Source organism: Bos mutus, chromosome 13, assembly GCF_027580195.1.
Source record: "Bos mutus isolate GX-2022 chromosome 13, NWIPB_WYAK_1.1, whole genome shotgun sequence".
Lineage (NCBI taxonomy): Eukaryota > Metazoa > Chordata > Mammalia > Artiodactyla > Bovidae > Bos > Bos mutus.
Genome location: NC_091629.1, coordinates 55,732,158 through 55,753,570, shown reverse-complemented (window position 1 = coordinate 55,753,570; position 21,413 = coordinate 55,732,158). Strand labels below are relative to the sequence as shown.

General features: G+C 46.6%; 1 protein-coding gene across 7 annotated transcripts in view; it reads left to right on the top strand.

The window, feature by feature from the left end:
* PTPRT (protein tyrosine phosphatase receptor type T) overlaps positions 1–21,413 on the top strand; it is a 1,153,310-nt gene that overhangs the window by 402,799 nt on the left and 729,098 nt on the right. For all 7 annotated transcript variants that reach the window (XM_070381763.1, XM_070381762.1, XM_070381758.1 and 4 more), the window contains exon 3: positions 13,504–13,775. In XM_070381763.1, coding sequence (XP_070237864.1) covers positions 13,504–13,775 — 272 coding nt within the window. The remainder of the gene's footprint in view (positions 1–13,503; positions 13,776–21,413) is intronic.

Below are 21,413 nucleotides of genomic sequence, written 5' to 3'. Positions count from 1 at the left end.
GAATACGAGAAAGGAATTCTTGTGGGAAGATGAAGATGACTTTCTCTTGGAACAAGAGCCAAGGCAAAGGGTCTCATCTCCTTCACCCTCTTTCCATGAGGAGCCTAGTTAGAAAGTCCAAGCCAGGAATACACACTGAGGAAACCAGAATTGAAAGAGACACGTGTACCCCAATGTTCATCGCAGCACTGTTTATAACAGCCAGGACATGGAAGCAACCTAGATGTCCATCAGCAGACGAATGGATAAGAAAGCTGTGGTACATATACACAATGGAGCATTACTCAGCCATTAAAAAGAATACATTTGAATCAGTTCTAATGAGTTGGATGAAACTGGAGCCTATTATACAGAGTGAAGTAAGCCAGAAAGAAAAACACCAATACAGTATACTAACACATATATATGGAATTTAGAAAGATGGTAACGATAACCCTGTATGCGAGACAGCAAAAGAGACACATGTATAGAACAGTCTTTTGGACTCTGTGGGAGGGGGCAAGGGTGGGATGATTTGGGAGAATGGCGTTGAAACATGTATACTGTCATGTGTGAAACAGATCGCCAGTCCAGGTTCGATGCATGAGACAGGGTGCTCGGGGCTGGTGCACTGGGATGACCCAGAGGGATGGGATAGGGAGGGAGGAGGGAGGGGGGTTCAGGATTGGGAACACATGTATACCCATGGCGGATTCATGTTGATGTATGGCAAAACCAATACAATAATGTAAAGTAATTAACCTCCAATTATGATAAATAAATTTATGTTAAAAAAAAGAAAGTCCAAGCCAGTCCTGGTTCCTTCCATACCACTAACTAGTCATGAGACTGTAGCTCCTTGACTTCTCTGCTTGTAGAGACTTCAGAAGCTCTGGCTGCACGCCTGTTTTCCAGGTGAAGAAACGGAGAGAGAATCCCTCACTCACAGAGGCGCCTGTGAGGAAGATGGGGGCACGGGAAGAGGGTTGAGTCTGAAGGGAGAGTGGCGTTTCCTGCCCATCAGTTCTGTCCTGACTTTGCCCAAAGAGTCCTGCTAACCCCGTGTCAGAGAGCAACTCAGACAAACCCTTAGATTTCATCATTTATGTCGCCGACGTCTCATTCTGTCCTGTGTTGGGTTCCATTGATTTTCCAACAATCATGCTTATTTTTCCCCTGGGATGTTGAGATGCTGCTGTTGCTGCTGCTGCTGCTGCGATACTGGGGGAGGCGAGTTATATAACTATAGATGGGGAGAACCTGGTGTGCCCTGTGATGTTTACCTGTATCTGGTTTCATCATATGATTATTGTTAAAGACGCTTACTCCTTGGAAGGAAAGTTATGACCAACCTAGATAGCATATTCAAAAGCAGAGACATTACTTTGCCAACAAAGGTCCGTCTAGTCAAGCCTATGGTTTTTCTAGTGGTCGTGTATGGATGTGAGAGTTGGACTGTGAAGAAAGCTGAGTGCTGAAAAATTGATGCTTTTGAACTGTGGTGTTAGAGAAGACTCTTGAGAGTCCCTTGGACTTCAAGGAGATCCACCCAGTCCATTCTGAAGGAGATCAGCCCTGGGATATCTTTGGAAGGAATGATGCTAAAGCTGAAACTCCAGTCCTTTGGCCACCTCATGCGAAGAGTTGACTCATTGGAAAAGACTCTGATGCTGGGAGGGATTGGGGGCAGGAGGAGAAGGGGACGACAGAGGATGAGATGGCTGGATGGCATCACTGACTTGATGGACGTGAGTCTGAGTGAACTCCGGGAGTTGGTGATGGACAGGGAGGCCTGGCGTGCTGCGATTCATGGGGTCGCAAAGAGTCGGACACGACTGAGCGACTGAACTGAACTGAACTGAACTGAAGGTCCAGAAAAAGAATGTCATGAGAAGGCTTTTGCTTGAATTTGATTTCGGGAGCAAAGGGCGTGAGAAGACGTTAAGGGGTTTAGGTTTTATTCTGCTTTGTCTCCATCACTGTCCTCCTCCCCTCCTCTCCCACCTGGCTCAGTGCTCTTTTCCTCAACTGAACTGCGTTTCTCTCGTGTCACCACCTCCCTTTCGCCTTTCGCCTTCCTCCTTCCCCTCTGCATCTCTCTGTGTGTCTCCTCTCCTCATCTTCCTTGTCTACTCCTAATTTATCCTCTCCTTATTTCCCCCGTTCTTTCTCCTTCCCTTCTCTTTTCTCTCTCCCTCTTTCCCTCACTTTTCATCTTTTTCTCAGGGATGGGGAAGGAATGCAGGCACCCAGGTACCAAGTCTTGGGGGGAAAGATTCATGCCGAGAGCCTCCTTCCAGCAGCACCTTCAAATCCAATCACCTGAGTTTAATTCCATTTTTCAGCTACATTATCCACCCCTACATGGATTATCAGATAGCTGTTTCCTGGAGAATTGCCTTAACACATTTGCATATGAAATGCTTAAACCTCAACTTATTGGTCTGAATGAATGATTACAGAAATAGTTATTACTTGTTCACACAAACTGACTCTGAAAAAAAAAAAAGAAGCGTTCACAAATGTTCTGTGCCTTTGAAACTTCAGGATGTATTTTCTTTGTTCTAAATAGATATTATGTGTCCATTAAGCTGTAATTAATCCCCCTCCCGCCCTGATTGTCTGTTGTATTAGAAAGGAAGCACATTTCTTTCCTTTTTTTTTGACGCATGATAATTAGAAAGCTTTCATTGATAGTATGAATAATGTCAAATGCATTTGTTACCCTGGCTATTGGTAGATCCTTATGTTTATGACTGACTTAATGATGTTTAGTTTTCCTGATACTTCTGGTAGAATTGTGTTTCTCTTCCCCATGTATTTTCTTATTATGGTACACTGTGTCTTTTGACACTTTTGTGCCCCCTGCCCTTTTATTGTGATCAGACAGCCAAACTTCATCATCCTGGATTTTTAAATTAGGCTGTGTCCAGGAGAGCTATGAGAGAGCCATGGGTAGAGTCAGCAGTGCAGGAATAACCATTCTGTAGGCTTCAGTGAAAACAAAGAGAGAAGTGTATGTAAATAATCTAGTGAAGGACCATGACAGGGCCACGCAGTGTGGACTTCAGAAATGGCAGCACCTGAGCAAAGACCCAGATGCAGAGAAGTCTAGAGAGTGTTTCCCATTGCTGCTGTAACAGCAATTTCTGGTGGTCCAAAGTCCTAAATGGGTTTCACTGGGATAAAATTGAGGTGTCTGGAGGGCTGTGTTTCTTTCTGGAGGCTCTGGGGGAGGGGAGAAGCTTTTCTTGCATTTTCTAGTCTCTAGAGGCCACTGCCATTTCTCGGTCTGTGGCTTCTTCCTCCATCTTCAAAGCCAGCAGCGAAGGCTCTTCACCTCCCTCTCTGATTCTGCCTCTTCCTCCTTTCTCATCCAGAATAGTCCAGTCGCAGGGTCATCTGATCAGCAATTATATCTGCAGCCTTGGGCATGTAAGGTAACACATCCACAGGCTCTAAAGATAGAAAAGATGCTAAAGCTGAAACTCCAGTACTTTGGCCACCTCATGCAAAGAGTTGACTCATTGGAAAAGACTCTGATGCTGGGAGGGATTGGGGGCAGGAGGAGAAGGGGACGACAGAGGATGAGACGGCTGGATGGTGTCACCGACTCAATGGACATGAGTTTGAGTGAACTCCAGGAGTTGGTGATGGACAGGGAGGCCTGGCGTGCTGCGATTCATGGGGTCGCAAAGAGTTGGACATGACTGAGCAACTGAACTGAAAGATTAGAACATGGGCATCTTTGGGAAACCATTATTAACTTACCATAGAGTGGTTGACGGCTGTGTAGTGGGAGAGTATTCATATACAAGGCAGGAAATAGAAGCCGGATATGGAGGCTTTCAAACATCTCCATGAAAGACTCTGGACTTTATAGGAGACAGAAAGTTTCCTATAAAAAAAGGACTTCCTAGGAAGTTTAAGATATGTCACAGTCAGTTTTGCATCTTAGGGAGATGATGCTACTTGCTGCTACATTGGATGGTGAAGGAATTAAGGACTACACTGGGTAGGAAATTGTTGCAAACATCCATGAAACAGACAGAAGTCCCATAATACAAATGTCCTGGACACAAGGTAGTCTAGTAGCTGTGAGAGTGGAGAGGAAGGAGATGATACAAGAAACACAAGGAGAAGTCAGCCCCAGAATTTGATGACTGATGAGTTGCAAGGGGTCAGAATAGAGCAACAGATTCTATTATGTTTCTCAGTAGAGTCTTTGCTACTTTTTTCTTCAGTCTTTTGAGGCCTCCCACTATATTGAAAAATTGGGGAAAGAAAGGAGCTTTTATTTTTTTTTGAGAACCTACAATACGCAATCCTTATCTAGATACTTTATAAATTGTTTCATTTACTTGTCCTGACTACTAAGATGTATCTTTGTGGAATACAAAAAAGGAAGCTGAGGCTCACAGAGTTTAGGCGATTCATCTGAGATCATCCAGGCAAAAGACGGATAGCCGGGCTTCTAGTCAAGACCAGGTAACTGCAGGGCTTCTCTGTGAGTGCCCTGCAGGATCCCCTGTACCTGGGGTTGGTGGCTCAACAGGTAGTGGTTGAACTGCATTTCAGAGCTGGGGCAGTGAGTGCCCTGTGTGTGCATACTTCTCCTGAAAGACACCTGGCCCTGGAATGCTTAAGAACTCTGCCTCCAGGACATTCCTGGTGGTCCACTGGTTAGGACTCTGCACTTCCACTGCAGAGGGTGTGGGTTTGATCCCTGATCAGAAACTAAGATCTCACATGCCAGGTGGCCAGGGGAAAAAAAAAAAAAGAACTCTGCCTCTTGGAGGCAGCATTTCCCTTCCCCTGCCCCGCCCCTGGCCCAGGATCTTAAGAAAGTAACTCTTTGTGTAACTAGTGCCCGGCCCATGGAACTCAAGCATGGTGGGCAGAGTTGTTCATGGTCCAAACTGAAGCAGGAGTCAGGAAACCTGACCCAGAGCCTTCACTGGCTTGTGTGACCTTAAGCAAGTCCCTTCCCCGCACTGGGATTTCTAAAATGAGTTGGTTGATTAGTTAAGCTCCTTTGTCTCCCCTGGATATAATTTGTTATGCTCTGATGAATAATCTGCAATTTCTAGGCCAGCACTATTCAATAGAACTGTCTCTGATGGTGGGGATTTTCTCTGTTTTCACTGTAAAACATGGTATCAGCTGAGTCCTTGGAATATGGCTAGTTATGTCTAAGAATATGAATTTTTAATTTAATGTTAATAAAATTTAAGTAGGGACACAATGCTATTAGCTACTAATTCGGAGACTGTAGTTCTAGACTCTAAATTGTCTGCTTATTCAACAAGTGAAATGGGTATGTTTATGAGTTTCTACGTCCGTGGTGTTGTTCAGCTGCTAAGTTGTGTCCAACTCCCTGCAACCCTGTGAACTGCAGCACTCCAGGCCTCCCTGTCCATCACCAACTCCTGGAGCTTGCTCAAACACATGTCCATTGAGTCAGTGATGCCATCCAACCATCTCATCTTCTGTTGTCCCCTTCTCCTCCTGCCTTCAATCTTTCCCAGCATCAAGGTCTTTTCCAATGGATTGGCTCTTCGCATCAGGTGGCCAAAGTGTTGGAGCTTCAGCTTCCACATCAGTCTTTCTAATGAATATTCAGGGTTGATTTCTTTTAGGATTGGCTGGTTTGATCTCCTTGCTGTCCCAGGGACTCTCAAGAGTCTTCTCCAGCACTGCAATTTGAAAGCATCAGTTCTTCAGTGCTCACCCTTCTCTATGGTCCAACTCTCACATCCATACATGACTACTGGAAAAACCATAGCTTTGACTATTCAGACCTTTGTCTGCAAAGTGATGTCTCTGGTTGTTAATACCTCTGTAACTTTGGGAAAAAGACTTCTTTTTTTCCTCTATGCTCCTTGCTTTAGATCAGAGAGAGCATGGCATGACTTCACTGGGATGTGGAAAAATGTCAGATCAAGTTACAGAGGTAGAAAGTTTTAAACATACTAATTACACTTGTTCAATAAGCAGAGACTTTAGGGTCTAGAACTGCGTTCTCTGATTTAGTAGCTAATAGCAATGCATGCCTATTTATATTTAATTAAAATTAAATTAAAATTTTATTTCCTAGATCATGCCTGACATGTACTAAGTTCTTAATAAGCATTAGTGGCATCAAACAAATTGCATTTGGCTCGTTGTCACCTGCTGCTGGCCATTTGTTCTGAAATTAATGCTTATTGAGTCAGGTCCAGTGTTTCGTGTAATATACACCAAAAAGCAGGCAACAACAAGACTTGGATGTGTAGCTTTCATTATCCCATTTTACAGACGAGGACATTGAGGTCCAGGGAGGCTCACTGACTTGCTCAAAGTGATGCACCTAAGGACTGACAGGTGTGGGACTGAGACCCAGTTTTCTTGACTGCAAGTCCAGGACGTGTTCCACGCTATCACAGCTGCGCTGGCTGCGGGCAGCGTTTGGGTCCTGCCACCATCCGCTCCCTCCTTGTAGGTGCTGGCGCTGGAAGCTGGCAGGGCCACCTGTCTGCAGGGACGGCTCCCAGCTCCAGGCCTTCAGCTGCCAGTTGCGAGCACACTCATGTAATCTTAATGAACAATGTGCAAAGCCATTAAAAACTCAATTAGGGCTTTCTTTTTATTGCCGACGTGAGGAAATGCAATCCTGAGGTGCTCATGTGTAAACACAATGGCCACCATCTGCTGCGGAGAGGCGTTTTTGCCTCCAAAAAGGGGATCTGTGTCGCAGACACATCAATAACGGGGCTCTTATCAAGGCATTATTATGCACGAAGGGGAAAAAAATGCAAAATTTATGGCCAGCCAGAGAGTACTTCCTGGTTTAATTCCACAGTTTTGGGGACTATGTGTAATAACTATGAGGAAAGTAAGGCTGTTTTATGTTCCTGATCACGCCAGTAGGTTTTTGAAGGGGAGGAAAAAAAAATGGGGAGGGGGGAGAATGTATTTACAGCCTTTCCCTTTCTTGTTTCTGACTGATATCGCATAATGACAGGCTCATTTTTGATCTCCAGGAAACTGACAGCCCCGGGATGGTATTAATTAAGCCAACCTGTTGATCAAAGATGGCCCCACTGTGCTGCTGATGTATGCGGGCTTTCATTCCTGAGCAGTCTCTATGACGGCAGGCAGGCCTGCACTCAGCCCAGAGATAGCCTTCCTTCCTTTCTAGAGGGCCTGGCCAGACCTCTGTAAGGTGGGCTTGATGTGCGTGGGGCTGTAGATGGCTGGATCCCACCCTTCGCTGAGACACCAGGCTTGGCTATGGACTGCTGCGGCTTCCTGCCTCTGTGCCTTTGCACGTGCTGTTTGATTTACTAGAAATGCCCTCCCAAACTGCCACCAGGAGCACTTCAGTGGAAGGGACCGACCCCAGCTGGGAAAGAGGAGAGGCTTGCATGTTCTGATGTGTGGAGTTCAGAGCTATATCACCTGTATCTCTTTAGATCTTCTGATCTACACTAAACCTGATAGGCTGACAGTACTCCTGTGGAAGGGGCATCAGGAGAGGAAAAGAAAACAGCCCCGTGCAGTGATGCAAATACTGGAGGAAGCCTGTTGCCTGGCCACCGGTGGAGGAAGAAATCCATCATGAAGGATGATGCCAAGTGGAATTAAGAGCTAACTGTAGGGGGCAGTGGTGAGCATAGACCCTGATGGAGGAGGGGGAGAAAAAAAGCCTTGTGGGTTTGCAGAAAGAGCTAGCCCTAGAACCTTCCGATTGTTGGGGCCAAAGCAGTTGTATTGTGTGTCCCCTGAGTCTGTTCCAGGGCAGAGAGACAGGAACAAGAAACAAGAGCCATCACAAATGATGGTAGGGGAATATGGGGGAATTTGCATCTGGAAGTGCCCTGAGGACGAGGGGACTGGTGTCATTCCTTGGGGTGCTGTGGGCACTTCTGGAAATATCAATACATAGGGAGTGTTGCTTGGTGCTGGCGTTCCTGCAGGTACAGGAAGGGGCTTTAAGCTTGGTCAGATTCTATTATCAGGGTTCATAATATGCTCAGTGATTGGTGAGGTTTGGCTTCTGTTCACTCTTAAGATGCCAGCTCAGCTCAGTCCATTCCTGGAAGACGTCCTGACTCACCCTGGTTGTGTAGTTACCCCTGCCTCTGTGTCTTGTGCTCACGGGCTGTGCTCCACTCCAGCCAGGCTGGGTTTGCTTCAAGGTCCTCTGTGGTCACTGCCTCTACAGCTCAGAGGCACCTTCCTCTGCCTCTGCTACCATGGCTGCTACCCTCTCCACACAGACTCTCCTTCACTGAGCCCTGGTTCAGAGACTCTAGTCTCTAGAGTTCGGTTCAGAAATTGGGGTTGGGTATGCCTGTTTGGTAGACCTGAGATCGTGTGTCTGAGTCCTAGCTACAGAGGAGGCTGGGACAGAGGGCACCTGGTCTTTTCCATTTCCAAAGAGGAAGTGGGCTCTGCTTTAAAACTTTAGGGGTTCCCCAGACATGGGAAGAGAGTTCAGATACTGAGTGGCCAGACTATAGGGCACATTTCTGCTCCAGGTCACAGGTCCGATGAGCTTGGAAGATGGCCTGAGAACATGTGGGAGTGGGTGTCTGAGGAGCCATGGATGACGCAATGGTTCCATGGGCTAGTTGCTCTGAGGAATTTCCACTGCTGAAATGTGGGTCTTCCCTGCTCTTTTCCCAGAACTTTTTCTTTTTCTGTCCAGATTGGGAGCCAAATGGTTCAGCCCTACATTTTGCTTTTTATACCATGCTTCCATTATAAGACATTCATGGTGACAGGATCTAATACTGCAAGGGACCTTTTACACTTATATAGTAGCACTCAGATTCCCTGGGGCACCTGCTGTTCAGGCAGTGCATACCTGCTGGCTTCTGATTCAATCTGCCATCCTTCTTCTATATCTGGTTCAGTAGCTTAGCAGTATGTTTGGTCATATTAACACAAATATCTGCAAAGGTGCATATGTTACTTTCCATGACAAAAGGGGCTTTGCAGATGTCACTGAATTAAGGGCACTGCAGTGGAGGGATGATCCTAAACGTCTGGGTGGATCCTAATTGTTCAGGGTCCTTTTAAGAAGGAGATAGGAGAGCCAAAGTCGGAAAAAGATGTGTCTGTGGAATCAGAGGTTGGAGTGATGGCCTTCTGAAAATGGAGGAAGGGTCCATGAGCCGAGGAATGCAGGCAACCACTGAAGGCAAGAAAACAGTTTATCTCCTGAAGCCTCCAAAAGGGAAAGCAGCCTTATAACACCTTGATTTTAGACTTCTAAAAGAGAGAATACGATTGTGTTGTATGAAGCCACTGAGTTTGTGGTAATAGTTACAATGGTTATTGGACACTAATCCAGGTCTAAATCTTATGTCCCCAGGTCTCTACCTGCTTGTCTGCCAAGCCTCTTTCTGCCTTCCTAAGGCTCTCAAGTCTCTTGTGAGAATCCCTGGGGTCGGTCTTGAGTGCATGAGTATAAGAACATACTTATACTCTGGACTCCTCATGGAAGCCCACTGCCTGCAGGGCATAGGAGGAGACCCTCGCCACAGTTGCTGTTCTGGATGCCCTTCCCAGTGTCACCGTACCCCCCATCCTGTGGGCAGACCAGATGCTGCTGAGCTTCCATCCACGTCCCCAGAGGGTCCTCTCTTACACTCTGTCACCTGGACTCCAAGGCAGCCTCATGGGGACATTCCTGAGCAGGGCTCCACTAGTCCCTTCTGGCCTGACCCTCCCCTCCTTTGCAGGTCGGCTGGGTGGGGAGGCGTGGGCGGTCATCCTTTTCTTCTGTTTGTTTCCGTTTTCTTATATATCTCTCTGATCCTTGCCCCCTAATGTATACCTTTCTGTCTGGTCTACAGGCCTGAGGATGCATGTGAAGTCCCACAAGTTGACATTGGGGGTGAGGGTAGTGGTAGTGGGGAACACGGTTTGCCCTAATGCAACCCACTCTGGTCCCCCTGAGACATGAAGTATCTTAACGAAGGTTCAGGATGTTTCTTTCCTTCTTGAGGGTTTTTTTTTCCGTGAACCCATGCTTTTCATTCTCAGCCTTTCCTACTTCTTTTCACCCAAGGACGCTTCTCTCAATGATGTCCCTGTTTGGAGCATCTCGCAACCTTGCTTAGTAACTATCATTGCTCATGTTATCTGCTTAAGTAAAGGGACTTGCAGGAAGTTGGGGTTCCGCAGGGATGCCAAAATAATAACAATAATGCTAGTTGCAGAAGTAAACGTCAGATGTTCAACAGCTTAATGACCCAATAATAGTTTATTCCTTGCTTGAAGTCCACAAGGAGTGTTCCTAATAGTGATGGCCTTCCTCGTGGTCATGGTCATTCGGGGAACTGGGTTCCTTTAATTGTGGCTTTGCTGTCCTTTAGGCTCCTGGAATCCTGTCATTTCAGTTGGTGGACAGGAAAAAGACAACGTGGCAGTGATTCTGGGGCCTGAATATGCATACAGATCACCTCATGATATTGATAGAATGCAAATTCAGATTCAGTAGATATGGGGTGGGGCCCGAGAGTCTGCATTTCTTACCAGCTCCCAGGTGATTCTGAGACTCCTGGTCCAGGAATCATCTTGTGAAGGATGAGATTAAAGGAGGATGAAGCAGTGGGAGCCAGGTGAGGGTAGAGGTTGTCCGCCTTGAAGAATCAAGCCAGGAAGTGGCAGACTTCATCCTTAGGACCTGTTGGCTGGAACCCAGTTGCATGGCCTCGCCAAACTCTGAAAGGAGGCTGGGGAATATAGTCCAACTCTGCCCAGCACAGAGAGTACAGGCTTGCTAGTCAACCAGCAGTTTCTCCTACATGAAGGCTTGATGGAGGGCCATGCACTCATGGAGGCTGCACAATGAAGAGGATTCCTAGACTTGCTGGGGTGGATGTGTGTTACCTGGCTCCATCCCATCAGTGAGCCTACTTCATCACTAGAGCTAGGATGCAAAGAAGGGGGAACCTGAGCTGGTGCATGGGAAACTTTCCTGACTGACTGTGCTGTGGGCAGTAAGAAACCAGGTGTGTGAACTGGCTGGAGGGCAGGTGCTTAAATGTCTCTGGGGCATCCCAGGATTCTGACACCGCTTGTTTCTCAGGCTGCCTTCCCTATCTGCAGATGCACCCCACTCTGTGCCCAGGGGCTTGTGGGGCTTGTGAGTTAGCACTCTCCCCTCCCAGGAAGATCTTTGGAACCCTGTGGGATGCAGATCAGCAAACAGGTGAGGGCACGGGTGCCGACTTCTCTCTGCGCCTCTTTCCCCGATGCAGTGGCGCCTTCCTTGCTGCCTGGAGGGTGTGATGATTAGAGACAACATCTGACAAGAGACAGCTCCCCATGTACCTGGGTTGCTGCCTAGCTGTAAACTAGGAAGTTTGATTTGCTTGGAAACATGGGTAAGATACTGCTTTTGCTCTACTTTTCAAGGCTCCTACTTAGAGGGTGGGTGAGTTTTCTGCTTGGATATTGAAAGTTATTGGATATAAAAGTCTGGTAGCCATTGGTTCAGGTTGCTGCCTTTATCACCTTGCTTCTTGTTGGCTTATTTCAGGAATGAGCCTTAGGGATCTGGGTAGAGTTGGAAGGAAGGAGTCTTCGATGGTCCAACTACTTTGCATGCTGGTTCAGGGGAGAAAGTGCAAGAAAGCCTAATTTGTCCTCAAATCCATGTTCCTTTCTCTAATCCAGCTCTGTAATAAAGTGGAGATTTTGAACTCTGTCTCCTGTGTCTATTTTAAAATTTATTCTGAACCCAGAGAATACAGGCTGTAAATGACCGGTACCCTTTAGAACCCCAGGATATGGATTGCCTAGCACTGAGTATCTGGCAACTGTTAGTCTTTTGGGGATTAGAGTGAAAGAATGAGGCTACTGATAGGTATTGAAGTGGCTCATCTTGGTTGAGGATAAGTAGTCTTAAGGCTTCATTCTGATTGAAGATTTTAGTGCCTAAAATAAGATTTCAAAGCAGCAGTGGTTTTCTTGGTGGGAATATTCATTGCACAATCACTTGAGTTTTATCTACTGTGTTTTATGATGCAGTTTATTCCATAGACTCATAAGACTCTTAAGTCATAGAGTTCGGCCTCACAGTTGATGGTGAAAGTTCCTTAGACGTCTGCTCAATTTGTCCAGACTCTGCTTAGCCACCTGTGGCGATGAGGGACTCACTTTGTCCCCGGGTAGTCCACCCTAGTTTTGCATCCGTTCTACTTGTTAAAAGGGCCTTTGAACTGAAATGTGCCCCGCTGTGGCTTCTTTCATAGGGCTGCTCTCTCAGATGACCCTCATCAGGGAACTGTTGCCACAATAACGCACCTGGCAAACCAAGAGAGAAGTTACAAGCACACTTTATTCTCACACTCCTGGGTCTGAGCCTCTGTTGTGGCTTGGCTGACCCAGGCTGGGCTTGTTGGCTATGTGGCTGCACTCCCAGTTACATGGGAGGCCTGGCTGGGTTCTTTACTCTCCATTGGGCTTATTTCTTTTCCACACGTGTCTGTCCTTGATCTCAAGCCGAAGAGGCAGCAGCAACCTGGGGCACGTTCTTCTCCTGGAAGACAGCAGTAGTGCAAGAGGGCAAGCCTGGCTAGGCAAGCATGTTTCAAGCCTCATTCTCCTAGCATCCTGCTGACCAAAGCAAGTAGAGCCCAAAGCATGGGATGAGGACATGCTCTCTGCCTCTGTTGGAAGTGGGGGCAAGTCAAAGGCAAAGAGTGTGGATCCAGGGAGTCATGTTTTCTGCAGCCCATAAAAATAGCATCAACTTTGAGGTTGAAGAGAATCTGGGTCTCATCCTTCCTTGTCTGAGTGGTCCAGGGTGAGTTATTCAGTCTTTCAATAAAATGAAAAGCCTTCTTCTCCCAGGGTTGTTCTGAAGATTAAATTGAACAAAATATAAATAAGAAACTAAGCCTCACACTGGTACTCCTTAAGTTCTCAGCAAGTATTACTTACTCTCCATTCCATCTTTCAGTCAGTTCTTACATATCTCCAAGGTCTTCTTTGCTTTCTTGAGTATACTGTACTTTTATATGTCCTCCTCTGGTATATTTCTCATATTAATGCAAGGCTCAAGGTGTAATATGTTAGAACAACACCCTGGTGTTGCAGAGCTTCTGCTTCCATTGAGACCACCTGAGCTTGAATGAGGTTTTATTTCACCTCATTTCATCCATGGAGGTTACAGTCAACTAAATTCCTGAGTTTCTATTCCATGCTTCCTGTAGGAGCTACTGGTTTTACTGAGTTTTGTTGTTGTTCTATATGTATTTATAGACTGTTTACTTTCTAGAAATATTTTTTGTGCATTACCTTCTCTTAATTCTTACGAAACCACCTTGGTGAGTAACACTTTATTCCCAGTTGCAGAAGAGGATACTTGAATTCAGAAAGGAAATGTGGGTTCCTGGGGGTCAACCAGACCCTCCTAGAGGGACTGGATTTCTGGCTACTGTGTTTCCGGGTGTGACTGATTTTCAGAAGGATTTTCTTTCTCTCTCCTTGTCTCTACCTCCCGCCCTTTTTGTGGGTCTCCAGGATCCTTCATGATGGTGAACAGTTCTGGGAGGGCCTCTGGCCAGAAGGCCCACCTTCTCCTGCCGACCCTGAAGGAGAATGACACCCACTGCATTGATTTCCATTACTACTTCTCCAGCCGTGACCGGTCCAGCCCAGGGGCCCTAAATGTCTATGTGAAGGTGAACGGTGGACCCCAGGGAAACCCCGTCTGGAACGTGTCTGGGGTGGTCACCGAGGGCTGGGTGAAGGCAGAGCTTGCCATCAGCACCTTCTGGCCACATTTCTACCAGGTATGGTGTTTTATCATAGTTTGACTTTTTTTTTTTTTTGAGTAATTATCTATATACCGCTTGCCCTCTTGTTTAGAGGTTTGGTCTAGAAAGGATTTTATGTACTCACTTGTTCACCTCGTGGTTACCAAGCTGCTTCTGCTAATTAGTCCTGGAGGATGCAGGAGAGATCCAGTATAGCCCCTGCCTCCCTGGAGATCACAGTTTGCAGGAGGAGACTGATTGATACTGTTTATTTATATAAACACAGCATAGTGGAATGCGTGTGGATTCCATGGGATGCTGGAAGGATGCAGACACTGAAGCCTTCTAGCAATAATTTTATAACAATCTTACGAGGGAGGTGCTATTATTATGCCTATTTTACAGATGAAAAATTGAGGTTCAGAAAGGTAACAAGTCAAATACTTCCCCTGGGGAAGAGGGTGTCTTGGGGCAAGATAGTGAGGATGACTCCTAAGAGGACAAGACAGCCAGGCTGAGTCTTGAAGATGAACAAACACTTATTGAAGAAGGAAGGGAAAGGCATTTGCATTGATGGAGGTGATGGATTGAAGGAGTAAATGAGAGATTTTGGCAGAGTTTGGAAAGTAGGTTGCTTATAGGTATATTGAAAGGAAGATATACTGGGGGCTAAACCTGCAGGGCTGGGTAGGTCACGCAGGGCTTTGAATGCCAAGCTGAGGAGAGTAGATTTATTCTCTAGCCTACTGCAGCACTACTCAGACCATCTGTGGTGGAAGACCAGTTTTTCCTCCTTAACTCACTGTGGACCAATACTCATAAACTGCAATAAAAGTGTCACAGCAAGGCCAAATTGCTGGAACACTTTCTGAACACCTCTTATCTCATTGTGGACTGTTAACAGACACGGTACATGATGCCACCAGCCCATGGGCACACTTAGAGGAACATAGCTCCATGTTGTCATGGCCCAGGACTGTTGAAAGTTTTTAAATTACTTTATTAAGGTACAATTTATATACCATAGAATCCACTTATTTTAAGCATGCAAGCCAGTGATTTTTAGTAAATCTATTGAATTGCAGAATCATCACCATAAACCAGCTTTAGAATGTTTTCTTCCCTCCTTAAGCTCCTTTGCGCCTGTTTGCAGTTGATATCCATACACACAGATGGAAGGCTTTAAGTCAGAAAGTGACATAGTCAGATCTATTTTTGGAGAAATTTCTCTGGCGTCTAAAGCAGAAGAGGGACCTAAGGGTGGCAAGCTGAATGCCTGGGAGATTCGTAGGCATCCTTCAGTTCAAAACTCACGGTACAGTTCTATCCGATGTACTGTGAAATCAGTTGTGAACAATAAGTAAATGAACGGACATGGCTGTGTTCCAATAAAACTCTATTGCACAAAAAAAGTGATGGACCAGATTTGGTCTCCAGGCCATAGTTTGCTGAATCCTGATGTGGGTGATAAAGCTGAGGTCCAGAGATGGACAGTGAAGTCCAAGAGCACACAGCAATTCATTGGCAAAGTTGGGACTAAAACCCTGGTGCCCTGGTCCTGAAACTGCCCCTGTTTCACTAAGTGTAGCTTCAAGAGTCTCTGTAAGTCCATGGATCCCCTCAAGGAGGCCTTAGCGTTCCAATTTAGAAACCCCCTACCTAGGACCTGATGCAGATGGATACAGGATGGGGGCCGCAGGTGCAAGGAAGGATAAAGAGCAAGAAAAGTGACCCAGGTGAGGGTTAGACCCACCACTGACCTTGCTCTTTGATGGGTATAGAGGGGGGAAAAGGATGTGTCCTGGGCGTCTCTTATGTCTCAGCTCTGTGGTAAGCATATATTTGCTTCTCATTTATCTGATAGTAACTCCTGTGTTGGGTGGCACCATGTCCTGTGTTCCAGAGTAAGGGATATTACTGGTCATTTTAGATCCCCATAATTCTGCCTAGGTCCTCTGGCTCCAAGCTCAGTTTCCTGCTTTTAGGAGCGGGGTGGGGGTAGGGGGCCGGGGGGGAAGCGTGCCCATCCTGAGAATTGTTTGCTCACTAGCAGTGCAGTGTTGGGTCTGCCCCATTATCATTCTGAGCACAGTTTTCTCATTTGTAAAATGGAGAGGTGCATGGGTCCGTGGATTAAATGAGGTAGTATGTAACTTATATCAGGCTCACAGTGAGCCCTGCAGTGTTTTGCCAGGAGGAGGAAGTGAGGGGAGAGCAGACAAAAAGGATGGAGTGGGGGGGGGTCCTCTTTAAAGAAACACTGGCTCTGGCTGAGTTCCGAGCCGTCCCTGTGATGAGCAGCCTCATCTGGGAGAAGATTCTGATTTCCAACCTGTTATGCCACAGTGTCGTTTCATTCCATCTCCTCTGCTCTGAGCTTTGTGGTGAGAAAGCCACTAATGCGCTGAGAGCAGCAGTTTAGAAAAGGCATGGGCCTCTCAGACACACACAGAGCTGTGAGTGGATAACCCCGTGGCCACACTCACAGGTGTACACATTTACCATCCGGTTCTCAGACTCACCACACACCCAGGGACACCACCCACATGTACGTCTGGGGAGAGAAAAGGGGGCCCATCCGGGGATTCAAAGAAGTTTGCAAAATGAGCTTGAAAATTCATCAGACCCCCAGCTCTGGATCTGCATGTCTGATTCTGTGGATTAAATACCATTTTGGTTCTCAGCGGTGCTGGGCTTCAGACCCCAATGGCTTATGTATTCATTTATTAAAGTCATATTTCACAGTCCTAAAATTGACTTGTAGCTCTGTAACAAACAGGGACTTTTCATCTTTCTTATTAGTGGGCTCTCTGCACCAGGCCTTCAGCAGGGCCTGAGATGAGAAGGGCCCCCCTCCTCCCCACCGCCATCCACCCCTCACTGGCCTCCTCTCGGGGGAGCAGGGGCTTGTCCAGTGCAGCTGAAGCCGTGCTGCACGTGGCTGCTCCTTTCCAGGTGATGTTAATTCTATTTCAGTTTTTAATGATTCTGAACTTTTCTGTCTCAATATTTAAAAAAATAACTTTAATTAATTGTGCCACCACTTGCTCGCTCTATTCTCCATCACCTGCCTCAGTGAAATTGCCTTATTATTCAGCTATGTAGACCCCCGAAATTTAAGACTCGCTCGACTTGTATTTAATTGGAACATGAAGCCCAGTCCCTTTCTCAGACGTTCCTCTGGCCTCTGGTGTTCTGTGCAGTTGGTCCCTTCATGCACAGTTGAGGAGGCGTCATGGGGTGGGGAGCAAGGCTCTACCTTCTTTAAACCCCACCCCATCTCTTTCATTCACCCATCTCTCCTCCCTGCTAGGCAGCAAACCCTCCTCCTTCTCTTTTACGCAGGCCTCCTTGGGCTGATGTGGAAAAGAGCGTCTTGATTTCACCCCAAGCAATCTCCCCATCATAAAAATATACGTAGTCCTCTTCCAAAGGGAAGTTCTGGTTAGCCAAGATTTTTCTGTCTCTTATCTTTTGAGAAGGTGTTTGCAGCCCCTTGAAATGTTTTGCTCCACCGGTTCTCTGCTTGAGGCCTTCAACGGTGACCAGAAAACGTCAAGTCCTTTAAACTGTGTCCTGACGTATCCACATCCTCCCCTAAACGGGCACATACCCTGCTTTTTGGAGGGTTTGAGGGGTGACTCATCTCTGAGCTTCTCTTGGGACTTGACTTCCTGGCTTGGCCCAGCAGTTCCTGCAATGGGAGAGGTTTGTCCCTTTCCAGGCAAGCTCCATTCCCCCAGTACCAGGAGGTCTCTGAGGGTCTGGGACTTGCGGGTGCGTAGTTGATAGGACTCACGGCCGCCTTGGGGTTGAAGACTTTGCTGCAGGGAAGGTGTGGTCCAGTTCTGCGCCCCAGTGTCCCTGTCTCCATATGCTGACATGGAGCACCATGGATGGTCTTCTGTCTTCCCCCACCCACCCTTCTCGTCCCCTGTACGCAGATGGCACTAGAGGAGCCTTCTTTTCACACAATTCTTCACTTACTCACTTCTCCCGTTCCTGACCCTCATTCCTCAAGGGCCTTGGTTGGGGTTTTCTTATGAGCGTGCTTGGCTTGAAGATGATGATTCTGCCTCACTTCAGAACACCTGAGCAGGTCTTTCTGTCACCAGGGGTCTTGACATCACCCTGGCCCTTTGTGGTGTCTCTCTCCAGGAACTGGAGCTGGTAAGATGCTGGGTGGGATCTTCCTGACCAGGACCCCCACACCAGAAGCACGTTGACAGGGTGACCCTTTCCACCTGAGGCCGCAGCCGTCTTCTCAGGCACCTTCTGACCTAAAGAGAGGACTCCAATCATCCATATTCCCCAGAACATGGTCAGTCGGGAACCTGGCCCTGGGGCCCGAGCTGCAGCTGTGACAGCTGCTTTTCCTGAGCCATACAAGACCAAATTCTGTTCTGCTGTTCTGTTTGTTTACGAGGGCTTCCTCTTTTTTATCAGCAGTGAGAATTCAGAGGGGCACTCACATTTCTCCTAATGTTTGAATGTCCCTGGTCATGCTGCTACCCTAACAATCTTTTGCTGTAGCCAAACCTGACCTCTCTAACCATGTTCCATGGTCCCCTGTCCCATGACTTCTTACAAAACCTCCTTGTGATCAGAAGCTTGAGCCATGAATCCCAGCGATTATTTGCATTGCCTGGATCTTGTTCAGAACTATAAAGCATGCAAGGATGGATAAGGGGGTGTTTGGGGCTTTGGGACTATATGTAATTTCTACAGGCTGTCCTTGCCAACTTCATCTCCGTCCCCATTGCTTCTCCGTGACTCAGGTTTGCAATCCCATAATCTACTGATGGCACATTCTAGCCACCACTTGAGATCTCCCTCTCCAGTGCCTGGCGTTATGCTCCCCAGGGTTGGCCCTTGTTTCTGGAAGCACGCGGCTTACCCAGGCTCATGTGTGTGGGCCTGAGAGTCAGCCCCCTTGTGAGAGTTCAGTGTTTGGGGGACAAGCTCAGCAAGTGAGTCCAGGTAGGCCCAAGCCCATCCATCCTGGGCCTGTTTCCTTTTCTTTCCTTTCTGGGGAAGGTGGTGGACTTCTTGGCACTCTTGCTGATACCCCCAGCCTTGTGACTCTCTGCTCTCCGGCCACTGAGGGCTCTATCTCATGGCAGTTTGCATGACTTTTTTTTTTGGCTCCTGTAGGTTCTGTGAGCATTCTGCTCTGAGCACTCTGGCAGTGATGGGGAGAATATTCCCCATCTGTTCTGGGAGGTAATTTCCTTCTGAGTTGCATCCAAACCTGTCTTGTGTTGTAAACATACCACAGACCCTGCTTCTAATATCTTGTGATCCTGGAGCCTTCATCAAGGATTCTGTGGGTTGTCATGGTCCCCTTCCCCTTGCTTCTGCTCTCTGTGCCCTTCCCCTTCCCAGCTTGCATAGCACCTGCAACCAGCCACCCATGCCTCTTAATTTCCATGTACCTCCCCACATGGACCCAAAGCCCAGCCACCACCAGTGTCCACCTTTCATAGCTCACATCAGAGTCTGGTGAGTGTAGGAACCTTAGTGGAAACTTGGGGTGAGGGCACAAGGGGCTGTCACATTGGGAAGTCCATTTCTTCTCCACCATTCCCTTGAATTTTCCTTCTCATCTCCCATCCCTCTATCCAGAGTAAGGGCAGTAATAACAGTACCATTCATCAGCATTTACGATATGTATTGTCAGCATTTTACAATTATTCATTTACTTCATAAAAAAGCAGTACCTTCTTCCCCTTATTTCTTACAGTATATTACTCTCTCCTATTTGAGAAACCCAAGTCTCACCTACCATGGCATGTTATAGAAAAACATTTCCAAGAGGAATTCGGATGAATAAAAGATTCTCTATCGCATTATAGAATTCTTATTTGCCGGGGTCCAGCCCTGACTGATCCAGGGTATTCGAAGGAGAGATGGCTTCGGTGACCTATTTATTTATTTATCAAAGATATAAAGAGTAATAGAATGAGGATAGCTCAGTAGGAAAATCAGTGGAGAAAAGAAGCTGAGTAGCTTGGTTTACGCGGAAAATCAATATAACCCGTGACACCAGGTTAGCTCTGACCATGGAGGCTGCAGGCGCCCTCTCAAATAGCGGTAGGTGCCCCACCTTAGACACCTTCTCGAGTGGGTCTTAGAAGCCCAGGCAAATAAATGGTTGCAGAGGATATCCGCGCTCCAGATGGAGACTCAGCTGGAAATTGAGGGGAAGAATGACATGGGGAGACCAAGCGTTGGTGAGCAAGGCCCGTAGCTTTATTTTCAACAGGGGCTTTTATACCCTAAGTTACACATAGAGGATAATAGGGGATGCAAAGTCAGCAGTCTTTGATCCTTATCAAAAACCAGGGTTTCTTTCCTGCAAATTTATCGTATACAAATGGTTTAGGTGATTTACATCATCTTCTGGCCAGAAGGCCTATTAACATTTTATGACTCTTGACAAAGACTTATCAACAAAGACTTATTTTCTCTAAGAGTAATTATTTTAAGGTTTGGCACCATCTTCCGAAGATAAAATTGCATTCCTATAGGGCGGATGTATAATGGGTTTACAACAAAGGAAAGAATTTATTACCTTAAGGGTTTAAAGTTACTAACACCAAGGCCACTACTTATTTTTTCTACATACCAACTATATTAATTAATACACATTCAAGGATACAATACAGAGGATGTGGAAACTTGGCAGCAAGCATTGGCTCATCAATGAAATCTTTTACTAGTTTTATTCTGACAGTTTCTAACTCTCTGAGAGGCTCTAAGCTATTTGAATATCTTAAGCTTCCCATGCCTCTTGAGGCTGGGAGACTGTAAACAATCGAATGCATAGCTGTAGGAGTCTGGGTAAACTTGTCAGGCGAGTTAGAGAGCCATCTGAGGGGTTTGGATTTAAACACTCCTAGTTGCCCAGGAACTTTTATTAATTGGAGCTGTAAGTTAACTCTTTGTCAGAGAGAGCGAGATGGTGGTTGGGGACAGCCCCCAGTAAAGTCAGAGGTGAGAGCACAAAGCAATAAAGTAGGCAGACTCTGGTTTTTGCGGGGTAGATGCTCGAGAATATCCAGGGGGACTCCTGAGGCTCGATCCCGCCTTTGCGTATGCCGAGCCTCCTTCCTCATGACCTTTGTCGTGAGTGGAATGCCTCACCGACTCCCGGCACTTATTTCTGCTACAGGAAGGACAGTGAGCAGTGAACAGATGTATGTGTCACTATCACACATCCATTCTCTCATGACCAGCCTTGGGTTCGCTCATGGAATATTTGTTAATAATTATGATATAGGTTGCATACTGAGTGATGACATGAGAAGCAGAGTGTTAGAAGAGTATTAATAGAGTTGAACTTTGAGTAACTGGAAAAAAAGTCAAAACTCTGCTTAACCAAGTGTTTTGGTTAAAAATGAGAGTTGGACTGCTTTCCAATAAAGTTCAGTAATGGACTTGGCTGTGAACCAGGAGACCAGGGTCTCAGCCCTCCTACCTGCCTCTGGCTTCTTTTCTGAGCTTTGGTAATTTAGCCGGCCCCACCGCTTAGGGTTGTTGAGAGGCTAGATTGAGACCACCACTAATAAAAGATTAACGTGGTTGACCTTTGTTACTATGGTTTTATTTCTCTATATTTGTTATTATTCAATCTTAGTTGGTGAGGTCCCCCTGTGTTCAGTACCGGTAACT